At 40.1% G+C, this 25,122-nt stretch overlaps 1 protein-coding gene across 2 annotated transcripts in view; it reads left to right on the forward strand.

Annotated features, from left to right (window-relative positions):
• The window catches only part of GAREM1 (GRB2 associated regulator of MAPK1 subtype 1), a 199,810-nt gene that overhangs the window by 151,492 nt on the left and 23,196 nt on the right, over positions 1-25,122 (forward strand). For both annotated transcript variants that reach the window (XM_080822016.1, XM_080822015.1), the window contains exon 3: positions 6,899-7,029. In XM_080822016.1, coding sequence (XP_080678142.1) covers positions 6,899-7,029 — 131 coding nt within the window. The remainder of the gene's footprint in view (positions 1-6,898; positions 7,030-25,122) is intronic.

Genomic DNA, 25,122 nt, shown 5'->3' on the forward strand with positions numbered 1-25,122 from the left:
GGTTTTAGATCGTTAAACATATGACTAGGACAATGTTTAAAGTAATAATGCACGTACACAAAGAAACATATAAACCAAAATCTTCCAGGGCAGTCTGAAGGAATTGTAAGGAAAAGAGGAAAGGGACATTAACTGACTGTTGGCTGTCCAATGAACAGTTAAAACAACGAATGAAAGGAATCTATTTTTCTGAGGTGCAGTTTATTCAAATGTTAAAACATTTGGTCATAGTTGTTCCTTTCTTTTTCTTTTTCTTTCATTTGTATGTGTTAATCGGTCTCAGAATAGTTTCTTATAAGTGCTCCTAAGGTCTTCCTGTTCAGCATAGGTGGCAAACACCGATGAGACTAGAAGTTTAGAATTTATTCAGCTGAGGAGTGCCTTGGGTGGCTCGGTCCATTGAGCATCCAGCTCTTGGTTTTGGCTCAGGGTCGTGAGATTGAGCCCCGAGTGGGGCTCTGCACTCAGTGGGAGTCTACTTGAGAGTCTCCCCCTCTGCCCCTCTTTCTGCTCTCTCTCTCTCTGATGTAAATAAATAAAATCTTTTAAAAAAATTATTCAGCTGAATATTGACACGACAACCATACCAAAGATGATTATTCATTTGGTCCATAATCCAAAATATATTTGAAGCTGCTCCTAGTATAAGGTCACAAACACAATAGAAAAAAGAACTAAAGAATTGCTTAAAGGTCAAGGCCCCAAATTGGCAGAGGAGAAAAATGGTGTTAAAGGGACAGTTACGTCAGGAGTCCCAGGCTCTATTATATAAATCAGATTATCAGCAATCATGACAAACAGGGTAAGGAGAACAAAGGGTGAGAGTCCTAAAGCTCTTATTCCATGAGAGGAAGCATCGTATTTTGTCAGGAGATACTTTTTTTCCCCTGAAAGGACTCTGTCACCCGAGAGAGGACTTGGACAGTATCTGTGACCACAGTTTTAAGGGAATGCAGAGATGTTTTGGACCCACACTGTCTAACACAGCAACGACTGGCCACATGGGGCTGCTGAGTTCTTGTAGCACGGCTGGTGTGAAGGGAGGTGTGTCGCGGTGTAACACAGACACAGGATTTTCAAAACTTAATGCAAGAAGTAATAATAATAGTAATAAAGACTTAATGCAAAAACAGAAGGTAAACTATCTCATTAACGATTCTCTTATTTAGATGTATTGGTTTAAGTAAAACATTAAAATTAATTTCACCTCTTATTTACCTTTTTTATGTGGCTGCTAGAAAATATATGATTGCATAGTGGCTCATGCTGTATTTCGGTGAAGTGGCACTGATTCTAAAGGGTGATGTCCCCTGGGATAACAGGAAAGTGAGAGTGCAGTGGCACACGGTTGGTCTATGAATGCATTTCTGAAGGGACGGGATGGAATTGAGTACAGGCTTGTGTGCTTTCAAGTGGTCTCAGCTCAGAGATCGAACATCTGTACACCACGTAATGACTGTTTGGCATACATGCAGATTCCCCCTGTCCTATTAGGAAAGTTTTTCTAAAATACTTATCACAAATTTGAAGCAAAGTATTTCATACCTATGGAAAGATGGTATCATTGGTAGGTTTTCATAAATTATACCTGGTTTAATGATATTTGATGATGTTCGGGTTCCAAACCAGCAATTTCTTTTTTGAGTCTTCTAACAGAAAGTACAGATTAGTACAGAAATTGGAAACGTTGGGCAGAAATTGGTGTCTCTGTCAGATGGTTCTGGACATTCTAACCAAGTGGACCTCTAAGTTTGAATTCTCACGGAAAACTACTTTTGTGTTCCTGAGGATCACATTCCAGTGCTCAAATACTGTCTGCTTCATCCTGGGAGATAACTTCAACTGCTTATTTAATCTCATCTATTCTGCTGGTCCCTAAAAAGTGTTATTTGAGGCTCTGTGCACAATTCAGATAATGATTTTTAAGTAGACCATAGCACACCATTGCTTTCTTCCTCTGATGCATGAAAACATTCAGCTAATGTTCAGAAACAGGCAAACCTTGTATATAGTCATGCAGCTCACTTTTATTTATAACTTTGAAAACCTGCAGTTACTTATGTGTTGCTTCATTGTTTGCTAGTCCTGGGACCAAAGCGATTTTCTGTCTTTTGTTCAGTGGACATTTATTAAGTGTCTATTGTATGTGAGGCATTATGCTTCCCTGAGTTGAGACATGTTGAATTTGGGGCTGATGAGACTCGCAAGTATAAATATCCAATGGACTCTTAGACGTATGTCTCTGGAGGTTAAAAGAAATTTAGATGACATCAGATACGTTTATTATATATTTATACAGCCATTTGCAGGAGAAAAATCCAACTGTTTAACGTTGCTGATCTTCAAAGAAATGCAGATTACAGGCAAGAGATGCTTTTTTAGTACCCAGTGAATTATCTAACTTAAAGTGTACTCACTGCAGTGGGCACCTGGGTGGCATAGTCATTAAGCATCTGACTCTTGCTTTCGGCTCAGATCATGATCTCAGGGTAATAAGATCAGGCCCCACATCAGGCACCTAGCTCAGAGAGGAGACTCCAAAGTTTCTCTCTCCCTCTCTCCTTGCCCCTCTCCGCACTCACTTGTGTGTTCTCTCTCTCTCTCAAATAAATAAATAAATCTTTAAGAAAAAAAAAAAAAAGGAATACTCACTTCTGGCAAGACTGTGGTCCAACTAAGATGCACATGGAAGAAATACACATTGGTTTAGGTATTTTGGAAAGCAGGATAGCCTGGCATGTTAAACACAAAGAATTGTGTGGCGCCCTTTGCTTTAGTAATCCAGCGCTAGAAACTTTATCTCACGAAAGCAAGCCAAAAAAGAGAAAAGATCTCTGTGCATCTTGATAACAGGAAAGGGAGCTTAGGGTTGCTAGATGGTTAGTTGTGCTAAATACTGAAAATCCTCTCTGTTGATCCTCGTGGCAGCCCTTTGAAGTGTCCCCACGTTGTGGGTGAGGAAACAAAGTTCAGACGGATTAGCCATGTGTCAGTGGCCGAGTTGGCACTTACGTTAGTCTTACCCTAACTCAAGACTCATTGTGTAAGGACAGAAAAATAGTTAAATCCATTATGAAATGGGATGCAAACATTCTAAGTAAGTGTAGACATGTTGGGGGAATGTCGGAAAATATAGAGAGGAATGGAGATGAAACTGGAGATACGCCATAATTATTAAGAATTTGTACAAGGACTGAGTAGAATAGAGACATATGAAAGTTTGATTTGTTCTCGTGGCAGAATCTGTTAAAGTAGTACTGATATTGCTGTAATTTCTTAAAATTTTTAAGAATTCTGTTGTTGTTTTTTGTGAAAAGGGTATAATCTAACATTTTATACTATATTTTCAAATGTTTTATTCATACTCCTCCCTAGCTCTAAAGGTATATGACCTGTCGTATCTAGGTATGTTCACTACATTGTCCTCATCACCCTCGCCTTAACTCCTGAAAACTCTCCCTTCGGAGTCCATCACCAACAAAATCCCTATGTCCTTAGAGTCTTCTCTGACATTACTTCTATCTTGTTGAACCCTAACCTGGGTATGCCTTGAAAACACCACTTCCCTGAAGCTCTCTCAGGTAGCAGCTCCATTTTTTTGCCCCAAAGTTGAGGAGCTGGGTTCTTCATTGCTCCCTTGACCATTCCACTTCTCCCCTCCCTGGAAACTCTCAGCTTTCATCTCCTGTCCTCAAACTCTAACCCGCTACCCCATCGTTGCTCCTGTCATCTACCACACGTAGGATCCCTCCCTCGTTTCTCCATAATTCTCACTCCTGGCTCACTGCCTCTCTCTCCACTATTCCTTCTCTCCTCATTCTTGGGGATTTCAATGCATACATATATGATCCTTCTAATACCCCGGCCTCTTAGATCCTTTAGCTTCTCATCACCTCAGTCTTTACCTCCCGTGGTTGCCCCCTTGACTGTGTCATCACCAACCACGGCATGCTTCCGTTATCTCAAAGGGCATGCCTGCCCCTCTGACCACTCCTCTGCCTGGCTCTTGAGCTCCCTCCCTCCAGAAATTCTGCCCCATCAGAGCCCACTATCCATTGATTCCATTACTTTCCACCCTCGTTCCTCCCTCCCAAGATGTTGCGTCCAGCTCAGATGCCACAGGCAGTGACTCTGTTCTTCCTTGCATACATCCGGCTCCTCTACCCTTCCTTCGCGTCTCGTCCTCACTTGGCAGTTTTACAGTCCTGGCTGTTTCCAAATCTCTGTCCGCTCTGTGCCAGCCCCTCTGCGTCTCCCATTGGCTGGAGGAAAACATACAACTCTACTGTTTGGTTTCACTTCTAATTCATGACTGTGAACCTGAGGTGAGAACTTACGGCTGTCTGGCAGTCATGATGTGTCCTTTGCTCTCAGTGGACTTTTCTGTGGTCTTCTCTTTTCTCAGCCCTCCCACGGCTCATCACTTGATCTTATTCTCAACAGATGCCTTTCTTATAGGGAGCTTCCACCAGCTCCCACTGAGCTCTCACAGGTGACCTCCTGCTGAGGGCCAGCCCTTCTACTCCCGTGTCGCCTCTGCCTATCCAGGGACACGCTCCAAATAATTCCATCCTCATAGTCTTGTCCCTCCCTTGGTCATTCCCATCAGCATCCACCATATTAAAGAAACCAAGAACGCGCCCTCAATCCTACCCCATGTGCTCCCTTCAGCTACCACGCCGTGTCTCTTCTCCCCTTCACAGCCAGACTCCCCAAACGTCACCTGCTGTCCATTCCCGCTACTCCCGCTTCTCCCTTCTCAGCCTCCATTAATCCAGCTCAGTCAGGCTTGACCTCAACCGTTCCGCTGCTTAAGTGACGTTGCTAAACCTGACAGTTGTCAGGCCTCATCTCTCTCACTCCTTGAAGTGCTCAAATCGCTGGCTTCTAGAATGCACCCCTTCTGGATTTGCCTCTCACTCCCCCGGCCAGTCCTTCTTAGTCTCCTGGGACTCAAGCCTTAGACCTCTTCTCTGTCTGCACTTAAGCCCATGCCCATCATCACCAAGTGCCGTGGCTTTGAAGATCATCTGTGCGCTGATGACTCCTAGACTCTCTCAGCCAGACTTCTCTCTGAGCTCCACACGTTTATGTCCATCTACGAGCTTTGGGGATACCTCTGTTTGCCTGCCTAGTAGATGTCTCAGACTGAACTCCGGATCCTACCCCCACCCTTCCAAACCTGCTTCCTTCAGCTGCTCAGGCCAAATTCGTCACACGTTCTCACCTTTTCCAAACCCCTGCCATCTCACAGCTGGACGATTGCGGGACCACCTCACTGCTCTCTGCCTCTACACCTTGTACCTCCACAGTGTGTTCTCAAAACAGCAGCCAGAGTGGTCCTTCTCTAACGTTGGTTAGATCACTTCCTTGTGCATCCCCCCGGTAGCTCTCCATCCCACTCAGATAGAGCTACAAGTCTTCAAAGCTGTACGTAATCTGAACACCTGTTATTTTTCAGACTTTATTTCTCTTCCCTCTTCCCTGGTACTCAGCCCACTCCAGCCGTATTGGTAGCATGCCAAGCAGGCAGCCACCCACCCATCCACCTGCAGCTCTTTGCCTAGACTTTTGGCTATGATTAGAATTCATAGAACACACCTCCCAGTGATGTTACAGCTCACCTTCTCAGCCATACCTACTCTGGCCACCCTGCACTCTGTCCCCCTTGCCCTATTAACAACATTTCTCACCCCCGACCTATTACATACCCTAGTCATTTATCCTATTTACCATTGTCTCCTGCTACAACGTAAGATTCAGAAGGATAGAGATTTTTATCTGGCCTATTTATTGACTTCTCTCCAGCATCTAGGATAATGCCTCCACCTAACAGATGGTAAAAAAAAGTCCTGAGAATATGAATAAAAGTTTATTTCCGCCCAATGCCCTATAGACGCATGCTGAGAGATCTGCATCATTATAGCTTTTAATTCCTTTTCAAGTTTCTCAAGTGTTAGATTGTAAGCAGCCTTCAGAAAATGACTACCAAGAAACACTGTCTTTGGCTTGAGTACATACGGTCTTTTATCCTAAGCTGTGAACAACTCCTCTAGAACGGAGCAGAAGTGTCATCAATATTGAAAGTGTATAAACAGCCATAGATGCTTGAAATTTTTAGGAATACGTTCAAAGGTCTTTACAAATCCCCCAAATTATGGATACTGTGATGGTATATTCTTCTCTCATGAACTTCCCACAGAACAATAAAAAGGAAAGAAGGAAGCCACATGTGGTTCCAGATGCCACCTGGCTCGTGGCCAGGCTCACTCATCAGAAGGAGGCTCACCCCGTGGCCCAGCATTGCTCTGCTCAGGCTTTTCATGCTTGTGCAGAGCAACACCCACATTATAGCCGCTCACGAGCTTTCGGCATTGCCTGCATATTGTTCAAACCAAGGATATCAGGATATCTACTATTTTATCCTACCTGCAAGACGTTTAAATACTCATTTTTTAAACAGTGAGCTCCCCCAGGCCACTCGGCCTTCGTTTCAGAAGATCACATGTGTGGGTGTTAATTACAACTAAATGCGAAGGTGATTCCTGTGAAAAACAAAATGAGCAATCATTTGTAACAGAGTAGGTTTTTGCTTTGAGACCAAATTACAGACAAACATCCGTTCCATTTGATTTTGGTCATCAGGTAACAAACTCTTGGTGTGAACAAAAAATGAAAAAGAAACAGTACGTGATTATTTTCCATCTGTAAGCTGATTTTACGATACATATTCTCATTGAAGAAAACCTTCTGCCATGGTAACTTTTTCCCCCGATGATAATGATCGGAAGCCTTTGACAAAGAAGAGTGGGAGTAAAGGAAAGGGGGATGCTGTCGCCACGGTGACAGCTGTCCAGCGTAAACATCTCACATCTCTTCCGTTTATCGTGTGTTTTAGGGCAATTCAAGCTGCTGGAACAAGACCGAGATATAAAGGAGCCAGTGCAATATTTCAACAGTGTGGAGGAGGTGGCTAAAGCATTTCCTGAACGCGTGTACGTCATGGAGGAAATAACATTCAACGTGAAGGTAGTTCTAGAAGAACCAAATATTTATCCTCACTGAAATAATTTAACTTTCAGGTCATTACGTGCACAGTGTGTTCCCCTCTGTGCCTCGTAGGAGAATTCCATCCTCCTCATGGATTCGTGTCAGTGACCAAAACGGATCTTTTTAAGAACCACATGAGCTCTAGCTGACCTGATTCTCCAACAGGTTACGATGTTAACATTATCTCTGGCTTGAACAACTGTCAAGGCAGATCAAAAGATTTTTCTTTTTTTTTTTTTTTTTTTTAATTTGGACTTTATTCTCTAACGTGTAATGGTTGTTTGACCAGCTCTTCTGTGAGGCTGGATGCTCCACTTGTGGGAGCAAGCAAAAGGTGTATGACACGACGAATACCGAACACTTAAAGAGAGAAGGTTCCAGAGTACGCCCCGACGTCCACTCATATTCGTTCCATTCTTTGCAGACTGTCTCTGTCGGTACACACAGGGAAGATTGATGTGTAGAGTGTGGCCTAGTAGGTATCTATTGATCTTTGTCCCTCAGAGAAAAGCTAAATAGTGTTTACTGTGCTGTATTCATTTTGCATTCTTAAAGGGACAGTTCTGTCCCCAGCTATGGAGTGAGCGAGCTCCTTTGACTAGACTCGCTTTTGAAGAGGGACTAACTGGGGAAGCGGTGTCACTGAGGCCCAACCCTTTTGCCTGTGAATCCACTGTTTTCTCCAGCAACACCCACAGTTATGCTACAACAGTCTCGAAAGTGTTCACATTGAAACCATTAACCTCCTTTCAGCAGGAAGTCCAACTAAGTCACACTCTCTAAACATTTCAATATTTTGGGGGCAAGATGCCTGTTTGTTAGAAATCCACTCTATGTGAAAAACAGACTGTGGGGTATCTTAGTCCAAGAATGCAACAGTGTCTTTGTGGATGAGTCACTCCACCCACACGCCTCAGGAAAGGGGGAACATGCCCAAGACGGCCTCCTTACTGGAGCAGTGAGTGGTTCTGCCCATTTGATCGGCCAAGCCAAGTCGTCCTTCCAGTTTTAAAGTAGAGCGGCTATCGTCGACTTTATTTGGTTTTATGAGTAAAATGGGTCAATTTCGTGTCCTGTCAAATTCTTTACTAGCTAAATTATGCTGGTACTCAAAAATATTCATAACTTTTAAGCCCTTCAGTGACTTGGTCTGTGAGTCCTCAAGGCAACTTGAACTTACCTTGAGGATTTGTGAAAACATGTTCATTTTTAAATGTACCAAGATTCATTGGTCAGAAGCTAATCAAATCCTGTTTGGTTCTTGTCTTGATATGATTGAAATCTTTCCTTAAAGCTTCTATTTTAGGGGCACCTGGGTGGCTCAGTGGGTTAAGCCTCTGCCTTCGGCTCAGGTCATGATCTCAGGGTCCTGGGATCAAGCCCCACATCAGGCTCTCTGCTTGGTGGGGAGCCTGCTTCCTCCTCTTTCTCTACCTACTTGTGATCTCTGTCTATCAAATAAATAAATAAAATCTTAAAAAAAAAAAAGCTTCTATTTTAAATTTTCTAAATGGAAAAAAAAATGGTTTGGAAAGGAAAGCCCATACTTCTTAAACTGTTTTCTTGAATAGCTTGCATTTGCTGATAAATCATGAGAAAGTAATCATAAAAATTTTTTGATTTTTTTTTTTTAAGATTTTGTCAGGTATTAAAATTTAAGTCTTTTGTGGCATATTGTACTTGCGAAAGATTTTTTAAAATGCCTCTAGCAGCTGTTTTGTGTGTGTGTGAATTTGTATGAACATCAGCAGTGATTGGAACAATAATACTGAAATCAATAAGGTTTGATGGGCTTTTTTTCTTTAATTTTTTTTTAGTGTTCCAAGATTGTTTATATCATGATTGACTTGATTTATTCAAACATACGTAATAGAGATGCCATTTAAAAAATTCAGCACAGCAATGCGAATGTGTTTAACACTACTGACCTGTACACTTTAAAATGGTTAAGATGATAAATTTTATGTTATGTATATATTACCACAATTTTTCTAAAAAAGCCAAAAAAAAGTTCAAAGGCACAGACAAATGGGTATGTATGGATTACAAAGTTTACAGCATCCATAGAGCAGACTGGACTTGGGTTGAGTTCCTGTGCTATGCATACATAAATATTTACTACTTCTTGTCTATTACTTAGAAAGTTTTAAGATGCTATCATATCCATCCGGCATTAATCATTTAAGACATCGTTCGATTATATTCAAAGAAGAATTGATCAAGGAACCTCAGGAAATTTACACAAAGAAATACACAAAAATCTGTGCCTAGTGAATAAACACCCAAGTAAATAAATAAACCAGGGAGGTTTATGGCAAAGATGTCTGGGTACTACCTGACCACCCCTCACCAAACACAGTGTTGGAAGTCATGGCTTTTAAGAATTGATCATAATGTGCATGTGTGCAGTGCTTAAAGGGAGAGCTAAGGGGTGTGCTTGGCTACTGCTTTGCCTGGAGAGGGAGAAAAAGAATAAGAAACAGTACAGCAGGGGTGCCTGGCTGGCTCAGTTGGTAGAGCATGGGACAGTTCAAGGCCCATACTGGATATAGAGCTTACTTAAAAAACCCAACAGTTCCCCATTCTCATAAATACAGCTATTATAAATAGTATTAAATGTTATATAAATAGAGATATTATCCAGAAAGCAATTTTTTAAGTGATAGCAGAATTCAGACCTCCTTGCAAAACTCTACCTCTACTCTCCGTTTCAAATAGAGCATAAATTAGACCAAGAGGATAAAAAACTAAATGACTTGCAGCTAAGAATTGGCAGCTAACAGACATCTTAGGAGTCAAAGGGCACAATTATTATTTGAAATAAGGAAATGTATATATGAAGTCATACATACTTATAATAACAAATAGAAATGAAATGTAGTAACGGCGTAGAGTAGAATGGAGGTGTTGAAAGATTGGGAACTCTATAGTGATTGTTACTTTCAAGACTGTAGCAGAATTGTATCTAAAATTTAATGGATAGGATTAGTACTGTTCACCAATTTATTTAAAATTAAGTCATTCCTGAGGCACCTGGCTGGCTGAGTTGGTGGAGTGTGTGACTCTTGATGGGGTCATGAGTTCGAGCCCCATGTTAGGTGAAAAGATTACATTTTTAAAAATTAAAAATAAGCCATTCCTTTTATCTTGAAGTTAAATGTCTTTAAGATGCCTTGATGTGTTTGAAATTATCTGCCTGATTGGCCCATCATTGATTAACTTGCATGAAGTGAATTAATATATGTTAAATGTTTAATTTTTAACCAGCAAATACATTTTAAGCACCTCCTATATGTCTAGCCACTGGGAATAAATAGTGAATATGCAAACCCTGGAGGTTGTGTCCGTTGAAGTGGCAGACAATAAATACACAGGTACAAATACCACCTCCAAATAAAGAGATCAAGGAGACAGTTGAGTGTACAAGTTTGGAGCTTGGGGCAAGGGATGGGCTTATATGTTTGGGGCTCATCAGCTCCTAGATGGCATTTGAAGCCACAGAGCTAGTTGAGTTCATATACATCTGTGGTTCTCAGTCAGGGGTGATTTTTCTTTTTTCCCTCCCAGGGATATTTGACAATGTCAGTTTACAATTTTGATGGCTACAGCTTGGAGAAGGGTGAGTGCTACTGGCTTCTAGTGGGTAGAGGACAAGGATGCTGCTGAAAACCCTGTAGTACACAGGACAGCCCCGCATCAAAGAATGATCTGGCCCAAAATGTCAGTAGTGCCAAAGCTGAGACCTGGACACTAGATAAAGAAGAGAGGAGACCAAGGACTGAGCCCTGGAACACCCCAGCATTGGGGTCCAAGAGAGATTACAGGCAGTAACAGTGAGATAGAAAGATGATGGAGCATGTGGGTAGATGTTCCAGAAGCCAAATGGCTTTAAAAAGTGTTTCAAAGAGGAATGGACAACAGTGTCAAATGCTACTTACTGATTAAAATAGAGGAGGACTGGAAACTAGCCATAAAGTTCAGCAGAATGGAAGCCTTGTTAGCCTTGACAGGAAGAAAATAATAATCAGCTCAGAGACCTAGAAAGTTAAGTTTACCAGGAAAGTATAATAGGATGTTCGCTGAGTTTTGTCAAGGTATGCATTTCAAGTGAGATTACTCAGCACCATTTTTTTTTCTTCCAGCCATCTTTGGCTTCCTGGATGCAGATACAGAGTAAACAGAGCCTTAGGTTTAATCAGAGCTGGGGTTCTACTGGGTGAGTGTAACAGAAGTGAGCAAAGGTGTGGACGGAGTGTGCCCTAGAGTGACAGGTAGTGATGAGCCATAGATTCCTCACTGAATAAAGAAGTGTGAATAGAAGAATTGTAACCCCAGTGAAAACTAGAGATCTTAACGGGGTTAAGGAACTTCTGAAGTGGTGAAGAAAGTGATGTGCAAAATTGGAGTGGCAGTAGCGCATAAAATGCTTGAAATTGAACTTTAGGCAATGATAATAGGAAATGACAAGAGTAGCTATTTTTTTCAAATCTAAGTATGTCCCGGGCACCTGGCTGGCTCATTCGGGGGAAAGTGCGACTCTCGATCTCGGGGTTGTAAGTTTGAGCCCCATGTTGGGTGGTGTAGAGATTACTTAAATAAATAAATTTAAAAAAAAAAAAAGGAAAGCAAGTCTAAGTATGTCCATTTGAGTGGGCAGCTAAGGTGGTAGGAACAGAAAATGGGAGATGAGATGGTCAAGGAAATGAAGGAATATGTGGACAGGTAGCCTCTTGCTCATCATTTGTGTGCATTGGCTCCAGTCCCTCCTAAGCCAGTGGCATTTGATTTTTTTTTTTTTAAGATTTTATTTATTTATTTGACAGACAGATCACAAGTAGGCAGAGAGAGAAGGGAGGAAGCAGGCTCCCCGCTAAGCAGAGAGCCCGATGCAGGGCTCGATCCCAGGACCCTGGGATCATGACCTGAGCCGAAGGCAGAGGCTTGAGCCCACTGAGCCACCCAGGCGCCCCGGCATTTGATATTTTTAAGACAGCAGTCACCTGCCTCTTTCACATTGTCTCCTTTATCCATCTAGTTTTTGGTTTCCATGGTGATAGTTCTGGTTGTTGTTTTTTTTTTTTTAACTTGCTTACTGCATTTTTTTTTTTTTAAGATTTATTTATTTATTTGGGGGAGAGAGTGAGAGCATGTGAGCAGGGAGAGGGGAAGGGCAGAGGGAGAAAGAGAGAATTTCAAGCGGACCCTCCGCTGGGCAGGGAGCCCAACATGGGGCCTGATCTCACAACCCTGCAATGCAGCCTGAGCTGAAATCAAAGGTGGGACACCCGACCAACTGAAATCAAAAGTGGATGATGTGGTGGTTGAAATCACCCAAACACCCAGGCATATTTGTTTTTAACTATAACAGGCATTTTCTTTCTTAACGATTTGTTTTAATTTTTCATCAGCCATCACTATCCTCACGTTTACTTCCAGAGTCAGAAGCTGTTCTGTGTCAGTTGGCTAACCCCATCTAAAGACTCATTCCTCTACCTTTTAAGAAGAGAAATAGTCACACAAATAGTTTTCGGGCATGCATCTTTCTTTAAACAAGCTCCCATGATCTAAAGAGCATACTGGACTGTGTAGTGTAGCTCAGACTCTGAATTCGGAGCTGAGTCCAGGCATTGGGCTGTGATCACAGAAAGGTCACATGGCCCCTTGAGTTTAGGGATCATCACCTGCAAAACAGGGCTGATTCTATCCTCCTCAGAGACTTTTCATGAGAATTAAATGAAATAACGCATTACTGCGCTTTGCAAGTGCCTAGTATAGGAGTTGGCAAACTATACCCTTGGGTAAGGCACTGTTTTGCAAATAAAGTTTTATTGGGACACAGCCACCCCAGGCATAGGGGTGTGCCGTGTTGGTGGCTGCTTCACAATACAATAGTAGGATTGAGTCATTGCAGCAAAGATCATATGGCACACAAGCCTAAAATTATTACTGTCTGGCCCTGTAAGAAAAAGTTTGCCAACCTCTGAATCAGAACATAAAATCATACTAAATTAAGTTTCACATAAAAAAAAAAATCCCACTACAGATTATTTCACTTACTCTTTATTTAGTTCTTTGTACCCTGGACTTGATATTAAAAACTCGATACCTAGTAACTGTTGTTGTTGCTGTTTCAAAATACCCCTTCACCTCAGATACTTTTTTGGAAACTTATTATACTGGTACCCAGTGAATTATTTCAAACGTCTTCCAGCCTTTTGAACTAAACCCAATAATAATGAGAAATTTTCCCACACATCTGCTTTCTGCCACCAAAATAATGACTAACAAATTATGCCCTGATTTCACTTCTGTCCTTCCTGAGACGTAAGCAGAGGGAAGAAAAGATGGCCTTCAATTTGGCATTGGGTAACCTGCCACCCTTGGTAAGCACGTAAGAGGCCTTCTGACTTCACGGCTCTCACCCAAAAGCTTTCTACATTAAAATTAGTGCTCTCGAGTCAGAGAGAGTCCAAATACCCTGATCTCGATGCTATAATGTTGCTATTTTCATTCCAGCTAGTGAGGTCCAAGGTTTCAGCTGTTCCAGCATAGATTTTCCCCAGAGGCAAAATAACAAGTTTGCATTGTCTCAACTGGGGGAAATGTCTCACAGGGAAATAGTGAGATTTCAGGCAGACCGGGAGTGTAGTCACCGCTTCTACGGGCACAGACCTCTCCAGAACCATTACCATGTGGTCTGGGGCAAGAGCTGAGCCAACATTCCTGTCACCTGCATATCAGCTCGTGATTACTGGGTTTGGCACCTGTTTTTGGCAGGGGTGGCAGTGTCTAGCAGCAGAGCTATCCCAGTGGGAGAAGGATTACAGTGTTGTCTTTTTTTAATAGGAAAAAAAAATCCTGTAAGATTCAGAGAACTTGAATGGTAACTGAGCTTCTCGATACTGAGAAACATGACCGAGACTAAAATGAAATATTACAAATAATCCAGCACAACGAAGGAAGTTTATAGACAAGAGTTTTTATAATCATCTCATTTTAGATCTGGAAAGGCCCTTAGACACCGCTGAGCCCTACTCCTCCTTTTGACAAATAGGAAAACTAAGAAACAGATGTTAGCTGACTTCATTGATTCACATGGAGCCACAGAATTACTTAGCAGCAAAAACTGGGTGTCCTGATTCGGTCATCTTTGTGCTCCCTTGAATGCTGTTTGTGGATTGAGCTAAGGCTCGTGATTGTGATCGGAATATCCTTTCACAGTGATAATGTACTGTAGCTTGTACAGTTAATTCATTTTCTTATCTAAAAATCTAAATAAATGTGTCCCGTAATTATTACCCAGCCAAATTCTTCTGTCTTTTGTACTTTGGAAACAGCTATGGTCTCACACACAGGACTTGGCAGCTTTTGTGAATGTTCTACGTATAGATTTTTAGATCTTTCCTGATGCCAGTACTTAAAAAAGAAAATCCTACAAGTAAACTTACTATCAACATCAGCGCAGCATATGTCAAAACGAACCCTTTTAAAAACAACAAAAATACCCCTGTAAAGTATGAACCCAAAAATTTTTAAGTATGAACCGGTATTGTTATAGAAACTGGGCTACATACAGTTGGCCCCTTGCCTTGTTGCTTGAAGCAGTGCTAAAGGTGGCAGAACAGCACCACGCAATAAATAAGCAAGAGTTCTAAGTTTAAGGTGAGTGGTTTGTGCAACTTGATGCTGACCTTGGGATTTTTTCCAGGGCTTCCAAGTTACTGAGAATCAGCTGTTTTTTCCCCCTAAGTCACAGATTAGAGGCAGTTCATGTGCCTTTTATCTGAACATGTTAGTTACCCCTTTTAAAGTTGCCATCTGAAAAAGATGAAGAAATACAGCTCTTCCTCTTCTGCCAACTCGTTAGACTATGTCTTATTTCCATGTATAAACTAGTTAACAAATCAAACATATGTCCTGTTACTTTCTTTACTCCTTTTAACAGAACAGCTACACACAAGGCCTTGAGAATACATTAATGGAGAGGTTTTGGGCTGTTTGTGATTCTACTCTTGTCATAATTATTTTATTCTCTGACATCTTTCTGATCATTTTGTCTTTTAGGCGAAAACAACTTGCTATGTAGACTTTGTTCTGTGTCTGTCAGCCGTCCTGTGGTCGTCCTGTAAAGTAATACAAAACGGTGGTGCTGAAGCATTAGTGTTCTTCGGGGAATTGTGTGTGTGTGTGTTTGTGTGTGTGTGTGTGGTTTTAAGAGTGTAGTTCAGGCATAACCACCATTCCTAGTTTAAAATACCATTCCTAATGTCTGTCATGACAGTTCAGAAAAAGCATCTCCTCCACATGTTTTAAGATTATAATAATCAGAGAGGTGGGTTTTTCTTACGAGGTTTCAAAATGAATAGGAATCATTGCTCTGTTATTTTCTACCTCCTCTCTGGCACCTTTAGAGCACAAGTAATTTTAGTTAGCCAGCCTTTGGGGGAGCTGTGAATTTTATCAAAAGTTCTGTCCAAAGAACTATAATTTCATTTCAGTTTCCTGAAATGTGTAATACTTTTCTTCCATCTTAACGAGAAGTAAGTTAAACTTCTCTCCATCTCCTGAGATGTGTTATGACTTTTGTCTTTATATGAAGAGACCTTAACACTGAGAATTGGGTGTTTTATGGTCTCATTCAAATTGTTTGTCCCCTTTACATAAGTTAGAATAGGTGCCTTAATTAGCCATCCCTGTTTCCAGTTTTAATATTCACTTCTGTTATGCTGTGGGCTGGTAACCAGGTTGAATGGAATTTTGATTGTAGGGGAGGAAGTATGCTGAGTTATGGCCCTTAAAGGCTTTCCTATAAGCCCTACCATCAACATAACATCTTTTTGCCTGCTCAGAGGCCTTTAACTCCACTGCCTTGTTCTTGGCTGTATTCCAGAGAGATCAGAAATTATTGATTACTGTGTAACCTGAATTTTGTCAGATGTAAGAACAAATTTCTTAAATGAAGATTGAATGGATTTGGAGATAGCCAACTTGTATTTTTACTTTCCAGTTGTTTAAAATTGCATGTTTTCTTTACCATGAGTCATGTCACTTATTTTCAGAATTCGTTCAGAATGACAAATTGGATACAATTGTGAGGTTAATTATTTCAGTGTTTGAAGATAGCCCCATGGGCCAGTGAGTTTTGTTTTGATTAGTGTTTTTTGTTTTATGGTGGTGGTGGGGGGGTGTCATCTGAGGTTTTGAGACCTTGTCTGAAAAACTAACCTTGTTCCTTGAAGCAGTGCTTGAAGCCCTCTGCTGTACCATCACAGATTAAATCACTGCCATTGTACTTGTCATCTTTGCCCTGTTTCCTGTTGAAAAAGAAAAAAAAGAGAGAGAGACTCAGGATTGACAAGTAACTCTTCATGCCCCTTTGTGTTTCATTTTCTGCCATTTTCCCAAAGGAAAGAATTAGAAAAATTGAACTTTTGGGGGAAATGATCTAATATTAATCAAATATTAGCTGTTTAATCTAGCCGTCAGATCAGTCCTAATTTTTTTTCCCAAGGGTTGCAGTTTTAACCTCTGTTCCATGTTTGATCTTTAGAACAACTGTTCTTAGAAAACAGATTATCTGTTGCCAGAAACATCTGCGGGTGTGGGTGTGTGTAAAATTTTCTATCAGTGTTTTAAAATGTTGCTTGACCGTGGGTATTATTAATCCTGAATGGTATTACGAACAGTAAAACCCTGATAGTTTCCTGGATTAGACCTATTAGAGTTGTTTAGATAACACACTTTGAATTACTTCCTCTCAGGAAACACTGAAACTGGAAATGTTAACCAGGCACGCATACCGAAGCACTTAGACAGAACGCATTGTTTCTTTTGCTATTAAAAAAATAGAGAAGGAAAGAAATTATGCAAATAAATCACATCTGTGGAAACCAGAGGAGACTGCTGGACTCAACTGCCAAAGGAAGAGCGTTTATTTATCGGATTTTTCATCTGTCGCTGACAGTGACCACAGGATCTGTCGGGACATTAGTCTCATAATTTATGCAGAGCTAATTGCTAGCATTAATGATGACATCAGGTTTGGGAGTGTGGAATTACAGATTGTCCTCACATATGTTAGGCATTTTTATGTATGGGAGTAGGAGTTACTTCCGTTACAAGGATATACATACACAACAACACAGACAAAACCGTTGAATGTGCCCAGAGAGTGACATATAGCAAGGACAATTTTGATCTGTTTCATCTGTGCACGTAGTGGCTGATGGGTGTCTCCTGAGCAGCCTAGACGTTCTCTTTCAGCTGGTCTGGTATGTGGTACTCACGAGCCCATATGATTTCTTCATTTTATAAGGTGTATGTTTATAAAGGTGAATTAGGAAAAAATATATTAAGGATTGATTTAAAGAGCCGGGAAGAAACATATGCTCTGTTGTTGCTTCACATTTGAGAAGCACTGTTGGCTCCTTGTGTGTTAACTGGAAATAGTTTGTTGTATGAGTGAGTGTGTGTGTGTGTTTCTCAAGTCTCCTGAGAACCCTTTCTCTCAACATCTCTGTCTCCATCCTCATCCAAATGGATGAATTGCCAAGTTTTTTACAAAGTTCCACCAGAAGGGAAATACAGCAGTGCAGCTGAGTGTTTTGGAGGCTAGTCTATCTTAAAATGGTATATATTTTTGAATCATTTCAATATGTTCACTTCCTTTGGGATATAACTGTAAGGATATTTCAGGCCCTCTTCTGACATTAAGTTTTATTCTGGGATAACACACTGAATAAAAACTTGAGCAATTCTTCAGCATAGAAGAAAGGATAATGCTTAAAGTAGTGGTTTGGGCTTGAAAACAGTAGTGGGTAGAAATAGAAACCAGCATGAAAATACAGAAATGTGAAAGGCAATGAGAAACAGAATTATTAAGAATTCAAATGTCGGGGCACCTGGGTGGCTTAGTTAAGTATCCGACTCTTTTTTTTTTTTTTAAGATTTTATTTATTTATATGACAGACAGAGATCACAAGTAGGCAGAGAGGCAGGCAGAGAGAGAGGAAGGGAAGCAGGCTCCCTGCTGAGCAGAGAGCCCGATGTGGGGCTCGATCCTAGGACCCTGAGATCATGACCTAGGCTGAAGGCAGAGGCTTTAACCCACTGAGCCACCCAGGCGCCCCAAGTATCCGACTCTTGATCTCAGCTCAGGTCTTGATTTCAGGGTTGTAAATTCAAGCCCAGCATGGAGCCTACTTAAAAAAAAAAAAATTTTTTTTTAAATGTTTTGGGGGCACCTGGCTGGCTCAGTTGGTACAGCATGTGACTGTCGATCTCAGGGTCATGAGTTCAAGCCCTACATTGGGCATAGAGCTTACTTGGGGAAAAAAAAACTTAAATGTTTTTATTGTTCACAAAAGTAGTAACAAGAGTAGTGGCCTCCATTTATTGAGAGCTTACCACTGTGGAAGGTTGTTTACGTACATTGATTAAGCTTGTGAAGTACACAGTCATGTTCTCATTTTATGGAGAGGATGCTGAGGCTCAAAAAAGTGAAATACTTTTTTTCTGAGGTCACTAATAGTGAAGATAGATTCAAACTTCACTGGTAATTAAGTTAATAGTATTGGCCCAATTAATTTCCAAAGGCCATAGTTCTTTTCATTCATTTATACCTGGGGTCAGCAAACTTTCTATAAAGGGACAAAGAATAAATATGTTAGTTTGTGGGCCATATAGTTACTGTCACAGCTACTCAACACTGCCATAAATTATGCATAAATAAATGGACACAGCAGTGTCCTAATAAAACTTTATTTACAAAGGCAGGTGTTGGGTCAGATTTGGACTGTGCATAGTAGTTTGCTGAGCTCTGATCTGTATTGTTATATACATAGCTAGATGCTAGCTGAAAACAAAAGCCTTAGGGATAAACTAAAATTAGAATTAATAGCAAATGAGTCTTTTTAGGATTTTTGGTGACCAAAGTCAACAAAATAAAGTAACTGAAACCTTGAAGTTACAGGTCCTATAGGAAAAGAAAGTCAGTCCTCATATGGGCCAAGTACTATAATTTATCAATGATTTATTAGCTTAAAAAAAACAAAACCCTAAAAAAAAAAAAGCCCTAAACTATATTCTTTAAAACTGTCAAGATCATAAAAAACAAGGAAAGACCAAGAAGCTCACAAAATCAAGGACTGGATGTGGTGTCGTATCCTGGTTTGATCCTGGAAGAGAAAAAGGACATTAGTGGAAAAAAATAATGAAACCCAAATAAAGCTTTGTGGTTAAGTTAGTCATCTTGTATTAGTGTTAATTTCTTAGTTTTGATAATGTGCCATGGTTGTGTAGAATGTTAACAGGAGAAGCTAGGCAAAGGTATACAGCTTTGCAACTTTTCTGCAAATCTGGAGTTGTTGCAAATAAAAAGTTAAATTGTGTTTATTTATTATTTATTTATTTATTTAGGTTCCTAAATGTAACTCCAATGTAGGAGGCCAAGCGAATACTGAGTCTGAAAGTAAACACAGTTAAGTGTGGTCTTATTAAAAATAATATTCATGACACTTACTCTGAATCACCTAAAATGGACTTTAAACCTCACAGGCCTGAACTGCCATTAAAATAATATTGTGCTGCCATGTAGGTACTGATAATGCCTGCTACAGAGAAATGCACTTCAATGTAGAGACAACAGAGCTGTTTGTTTTTTATAGCACTAATGTGGATTGACAAATTGCTTGTTCCAAAGTTTAAAATTACATAGAGATGACCTAGAATAGTGCATGAGAAATTATTTACAAAGTCTGCCACTGCCAAGTCTTCTAAACACTTACTGATGATTACTGCTCAGTAAACAACGTGAACATGGCCAATCACTTTACCCAGATGCTTTTTCATTAACATAAAAGAAAAACAATCTCAGCCTTAATATAAGCCTGATACTAAAACTGATAAAGATCACGTAATAGAACCATAGACTAACTTCACCTGTGACTAAGATACATAAGCCGTAGATCAAATAATATCCAAGAGTCATGCAATACACTTTTAAGTGCACCGTGATCATACACAGATTATTTCAGGCATGTAGCCTTGTTTTTCTATTTGGGAATTTACTATTTTAGTATAAAACCAGGACATCAAAGTTAAAAATAAACATATAACTATCTTATTGGATGCAGAAATGGCATTTGATTAAAAACATTTTTTTAGGGCATCTGGATGGCTCACCTCATTGAGCATCTGACTCTTGGTTTCAGCTCAGGTCATGATCTCAGGGTTGTGGGATCGAGCCACATGTTGGGCTTTTTGCTCAGCCATGGAGTCTGCTTGAGATTATCTCCCCCTCTCTCCCTCTCCCTCTGCTCCTCCCCCCCGCTCACACATGCACACACTTTTCTCTCTAAAATAAGTAAATGAATTTTTTAAAAAATAAAAACATTTTTAAAACTTCTTCATAGAAAATTTTAGAAAACTAGAATTGGAGGGGTCCTGGGTGACTCACTTAAAGCCTCTGCCTTCGGCTCAGGTCATGATCCCAGGGTCCTGGGATCGAGCCCCGCGGTGGGCTCTCTGCTTAGCAGGGAGCCTGCTTCCTCCTCTCTCTCCGCCTGCCTCTCTGCCTACTTGTGATCTCTGCCTGTCAAATAAATAAACAAAAATCTTTAAAAAAAAAAAAAAAGGAAGAAAACTAAAATTGGAAAGACACATTACTAACATGATAAAATCCATCTCAAACCAATGAATTTCTCATGTGATCAATTTTAATAACAATTCACATTAAATATGGAACAACATTCTTACCACCACACTGTTGTTGGGGAGAAGGGATGAAGACTAAAAAGGTGAAGATGAATTTTGCATTGGTTACATAAGACTTAATCACTTAAGAATCCTAAGATTATCACTGGAAAAAACTCTTACAGTGAGGTTACTGGTCATAGAGAATAGCAACAAACCATACGTGTGAACGAACGCAATGTTCAGGGATTAATAACGAAGGCAAACTTAATTACTAATAAGGGAAATAAAAGATCTCAGTAAATGATGAAAATTACCATGTGCCTATTTAGAAATAATCTTGATGATGTCACTCCTTGCCAAAACAGCAAGTAAAAGTACTTTCAATAAAATTATCAATGGAAACCATAGACACAATGATTGTGAAGTTCATCTGGAAAAAATGGCAAAGATATCTTAAGATTTTCCTACTGTCATGTTTTAATTTATTTTGAAATAGTTGCAGTCCTAAAAAAATTGTTACAAGGTCACCAACTTTTAATATTTTGCCACATTTGTTCTCATCCTCCACCCCCCACATACAGATACATAGGCAGACACACAACTTACATTTTTCTGAATCATTTCAGAGTGAATTACATGCATTATGCCCTTTACACCTTAATACATCAGTGTCTATTTCCCAAGAATGAGGATATTTTCTTGTGTAAAAACAGTGCATTCAGGAGCGTTAGCAGTGATGTGATACTCTTCTTTACAGTCCATCAAAGCACTTGATGGCATTGCTTCCCTTTAGTTCAGAATCCATTCCAGGAGTGCATGTTGCTTGAGGTTGCATTCTGTCTTTCATTCACTTTACTCTGGAGTAGTTCTTCAACCTTTCTTGTCTTTTTTCCCATGCACGTTTTTCATGCATACATACCAGGTATTTTATACAGCGTTTCTCAGTTAGGGTTTGTCTGATACTTCTTCATACTGGGGTTCTAGTGATGCATTTTTAGGTAGAATGTTCTGTAACTGAGGTCCTGACCTTCTCAGGGAATCACATTCAGGGGCACACACATGAGGACACCTCTCTGGTTATATTACATGTGATCATCTGGCTAAGGTGTTGTCCAGTCTCTCCACTCTGTAGTTACTTGTTCTCCCTTCACAATCAGTAAACATTCTGAGCGAAGACACTTTAAGACTAAGACCATGCACATAACCTACTCCTCAGTCAAACTTACTCTCTAAATGAGCATCCATTGATGTTTGTTTTATGTACCAATCTTGGATCCCACCAGTCCTCCACATTTGTCATCTTTTCCTCCATTCATTTTTTCCACTCATTCCTATTTTTGTTAACATATGGACTTCGACATTCCTACTTTGATCAGTAGACTTTCATTCATTGCAGTCTTAGTGTATTGTGATGCTCCAATCGTCCAGGATTTGGCCCATGGAGGCCAATTCAACCTGGCTCCTGTGTCCTTTTGACACATTGCTATCATCTTAAGAGCATTTCTTTACTTTTTGGCACAATACAGTGTTCCACGCTCATCTTTTACCTTTCTTGCCCTAGCCCTGGAGTCAGGCATTTCTTCAAGGAGCCATGATATTGGGGCACTAGGTATATTTGGTGATAGTGGGAGTCATTTTTTTTTCTTTTTTTCCTTTTAATTATTTTTTATTATGTTAGTCACCATACAGTACGTCATTAGTTTTTGATGCAATGTTCCATGATTCATTGTTTGCGTATAACACCCAACGCTCCATGCAATCTGTGCCCTCCTTAATACCCATCACCAGGCTAACCCATCCCCCCAACCCCTTCCCCTCTAAAACCCTCAGTTTGTTTCTCGGAGTCCGCAGCCTTTCATGGTTTGTCTCCCCCCCTGTTCCCCCCCTTCATTTTTCCCTTCTTTCTCCTAATATCCTCCATGCTATTCCTTATATTCCACAAATAAGTGAAACCATATGATAAATTGACTTTCTCTGATTGACTTATTTCACTCAACATAATCTCCAGTCCCATCCATGTTGATACAAAAGTTGATGGCTGAGTAATATTCCATTGTGTATATGGACCACATCTTCTTTATCCATTCGTCTGTTGAAGGGCATCTTGGCTCTTTCCACTGTTTGGCTATTGTGGACTAGTCCCTTAGAAGGAACAAAGCTAAAGATGTGTGTGCGCGTGTATAGTTTTCTAAAGTTATAACACAGTACCTCCAGTTTCTGTCTTCCCTCCACAGTGAAAACTCTGATTCTCAGAACATGTTTACTCATTTGTTTATTTCTACAATATGCATAAAAGTTGTTTCAGAATCCCTGTACTCATTCTCATATGCAAAACAAATCTCCCAAAAAGAACACAGTATTTGTTGGTCTTTTTTCCCTACTGGCAATTTGTAGTCAAAGCATTTTAAAGTTACTTGGATGATTTCTCTGTCTCTCCCCTATGTGGCTAGTTTATTCATTTGAAATAAGATTGGATTCATCTGCTTCCATTTGTGTTTAGCTTTCAGTTTCTTTTAACTTTTTGCTGATGTAATTTTCTTTTTTGAATATGTTAGAACATTGGCTTACCTCCTAAGCATCGAAACTCTATAGCTAAGTACACTCACAGAGGTATCACTCCCTCCCTTCTTCTAGTTTCCTCCCTCCTTTAAGGACCAATTTCATTGTTTTCTTTTTTTAATTTTTATTTATTTATTTGACAGAGAGAGAGAGAGAGAGAGAGAGACAGCAAGAAAGGGAATACAAGCAGAGGGAGTGGGAGAGGGAGAAGCAGGCTTCCCTCTGAACAGGGAGCCTGATGTGGGGCTCGATCCCAGGACTCCAGGAGCATGACCTGAGCCGAAGGCAGATGCTTAACTAACTGAGCCACCCAGGCGCCCCCAATTTAATTGGTTTTCTGGTTTATTTTTCTTGTATTCCTTGTTGTTGTTGTTGTTGTTTTAATTTCAGAAAAATATATATACTTTGGGTGTTTTTTTGGGGGGGGGTTACTTAATATGTCCTGAAAGTCATTTTCCTATTAGTTCATTGTTTCCTATTAATTCATTGAACTCATCATTCTTGTTCTTATTTGCATAATACATTTTGTGTTTGTGTCATAGTTCATTCAGCCAATCTACTATGTTTAAGCATTTAGATCGATTCTAAGATTTTGCAAATACAAATAATGCTACAATGAATAACCTTGTGCATTTGCATTTTCACACCGTGGGAGGAATGTCTTCAGATAATTTCCTAGAAGTAAGATTGCTGAATGGAGGGATAAACATGTACATGGTTTGGTTCAGTATTGCCATATTCCCCGCCACAGGGCTTGTATCATTTGCATTTCTACCAGCTATGGTGAAGAGTGCCTGTTTCCCCATAGCCTCACCCACTGAGTATGCTGTCAAGCTTTTGAATATTTTTCAGTGTTCTAGGTAAGAAGCAGTATCTCAGTATAATTTTCATTTACTTTCCTCTAATTATAAAAGAAGTTGAACATCACTCCGTGGATTTGAAGTCTGTTGTGTGCCTTTTTTTAGTGACTTGGTTTTTCATGACTTTCACCTGTTTTTCTGGAGGCGTTGTGGTCATGTCTTAAAAGTTGCTTATGTATTAGGGAGGTTCGCTCTTGTGGAAATACTGCACATATTTTCTCTCAGACTGTTACTTGATTTTGACTTTGCTTCTCTTGTTTCTTGACATCCAAAAACTTTTTGAGTTGGAATAACCACAAATGAGAGTTTTTGTATCAGATCTGAACATGTAAGATAAAGATGCAGAAATTGAAACAGTATAGTTATGATGAGAAAATAGAACGGTCATTTGGGTAAATGGCCTCATAGTGCATGCAAATATAAGTATACGAATGAGTGTATGTGTTTTATAAATTTAGTACATTATCAACGTAGCACTTCAAATCCATGATGAAAAGAGAGAGTTATTTCAGAAGTATACTGGACAGTCAGTTAGCTGTTGAAAAACTAAAGTTGGGGGTGCCTACGTGGCACAGTCGATTAAGCATCCTACTCTTGGTTCCCCCTCAGGTTGTGATCTCAGAGTCATGAGATGAAGCCCCCCATTGGGCTCTGTGCTCAGTGTGGAGTCTGTTTAAGATTCTGTTGCTCTCTGCCCCACCCCCGTAAATAAATAAATCTTTAAGAAAAAACTAAAGTTCGATCTCTACCTTTAATAGTCCATCAAAGAAATTTTAGTTAAATAGTTAAAAAGTGAAACCATCAAAATTCTAGAAGAAAATAGGTAATCATCTCAGTTTTTCTCAACCTCAGCACTACTGAAATCTGGACTAGATGGCTGTGAGAGGCTGTTCTGTTCATTGTTCCATGTTTAGCAACATACCTGGCCTGCCAGATGTAAGTAGCACCCTCCCAGCCA

The sequence above is a fragment of the Martes martes genome, assembly GCF_963455335.1.
Source record: "Martes martes genome assembly, chromosome: 13".
In the NCBI taxonomy this organism is placed as follows: domain Eukaryota; kingdom Metazoa; phylum Chordata; class Mammalia; order Carnivora; family Mustelidae; genus Martes; species Martes martes.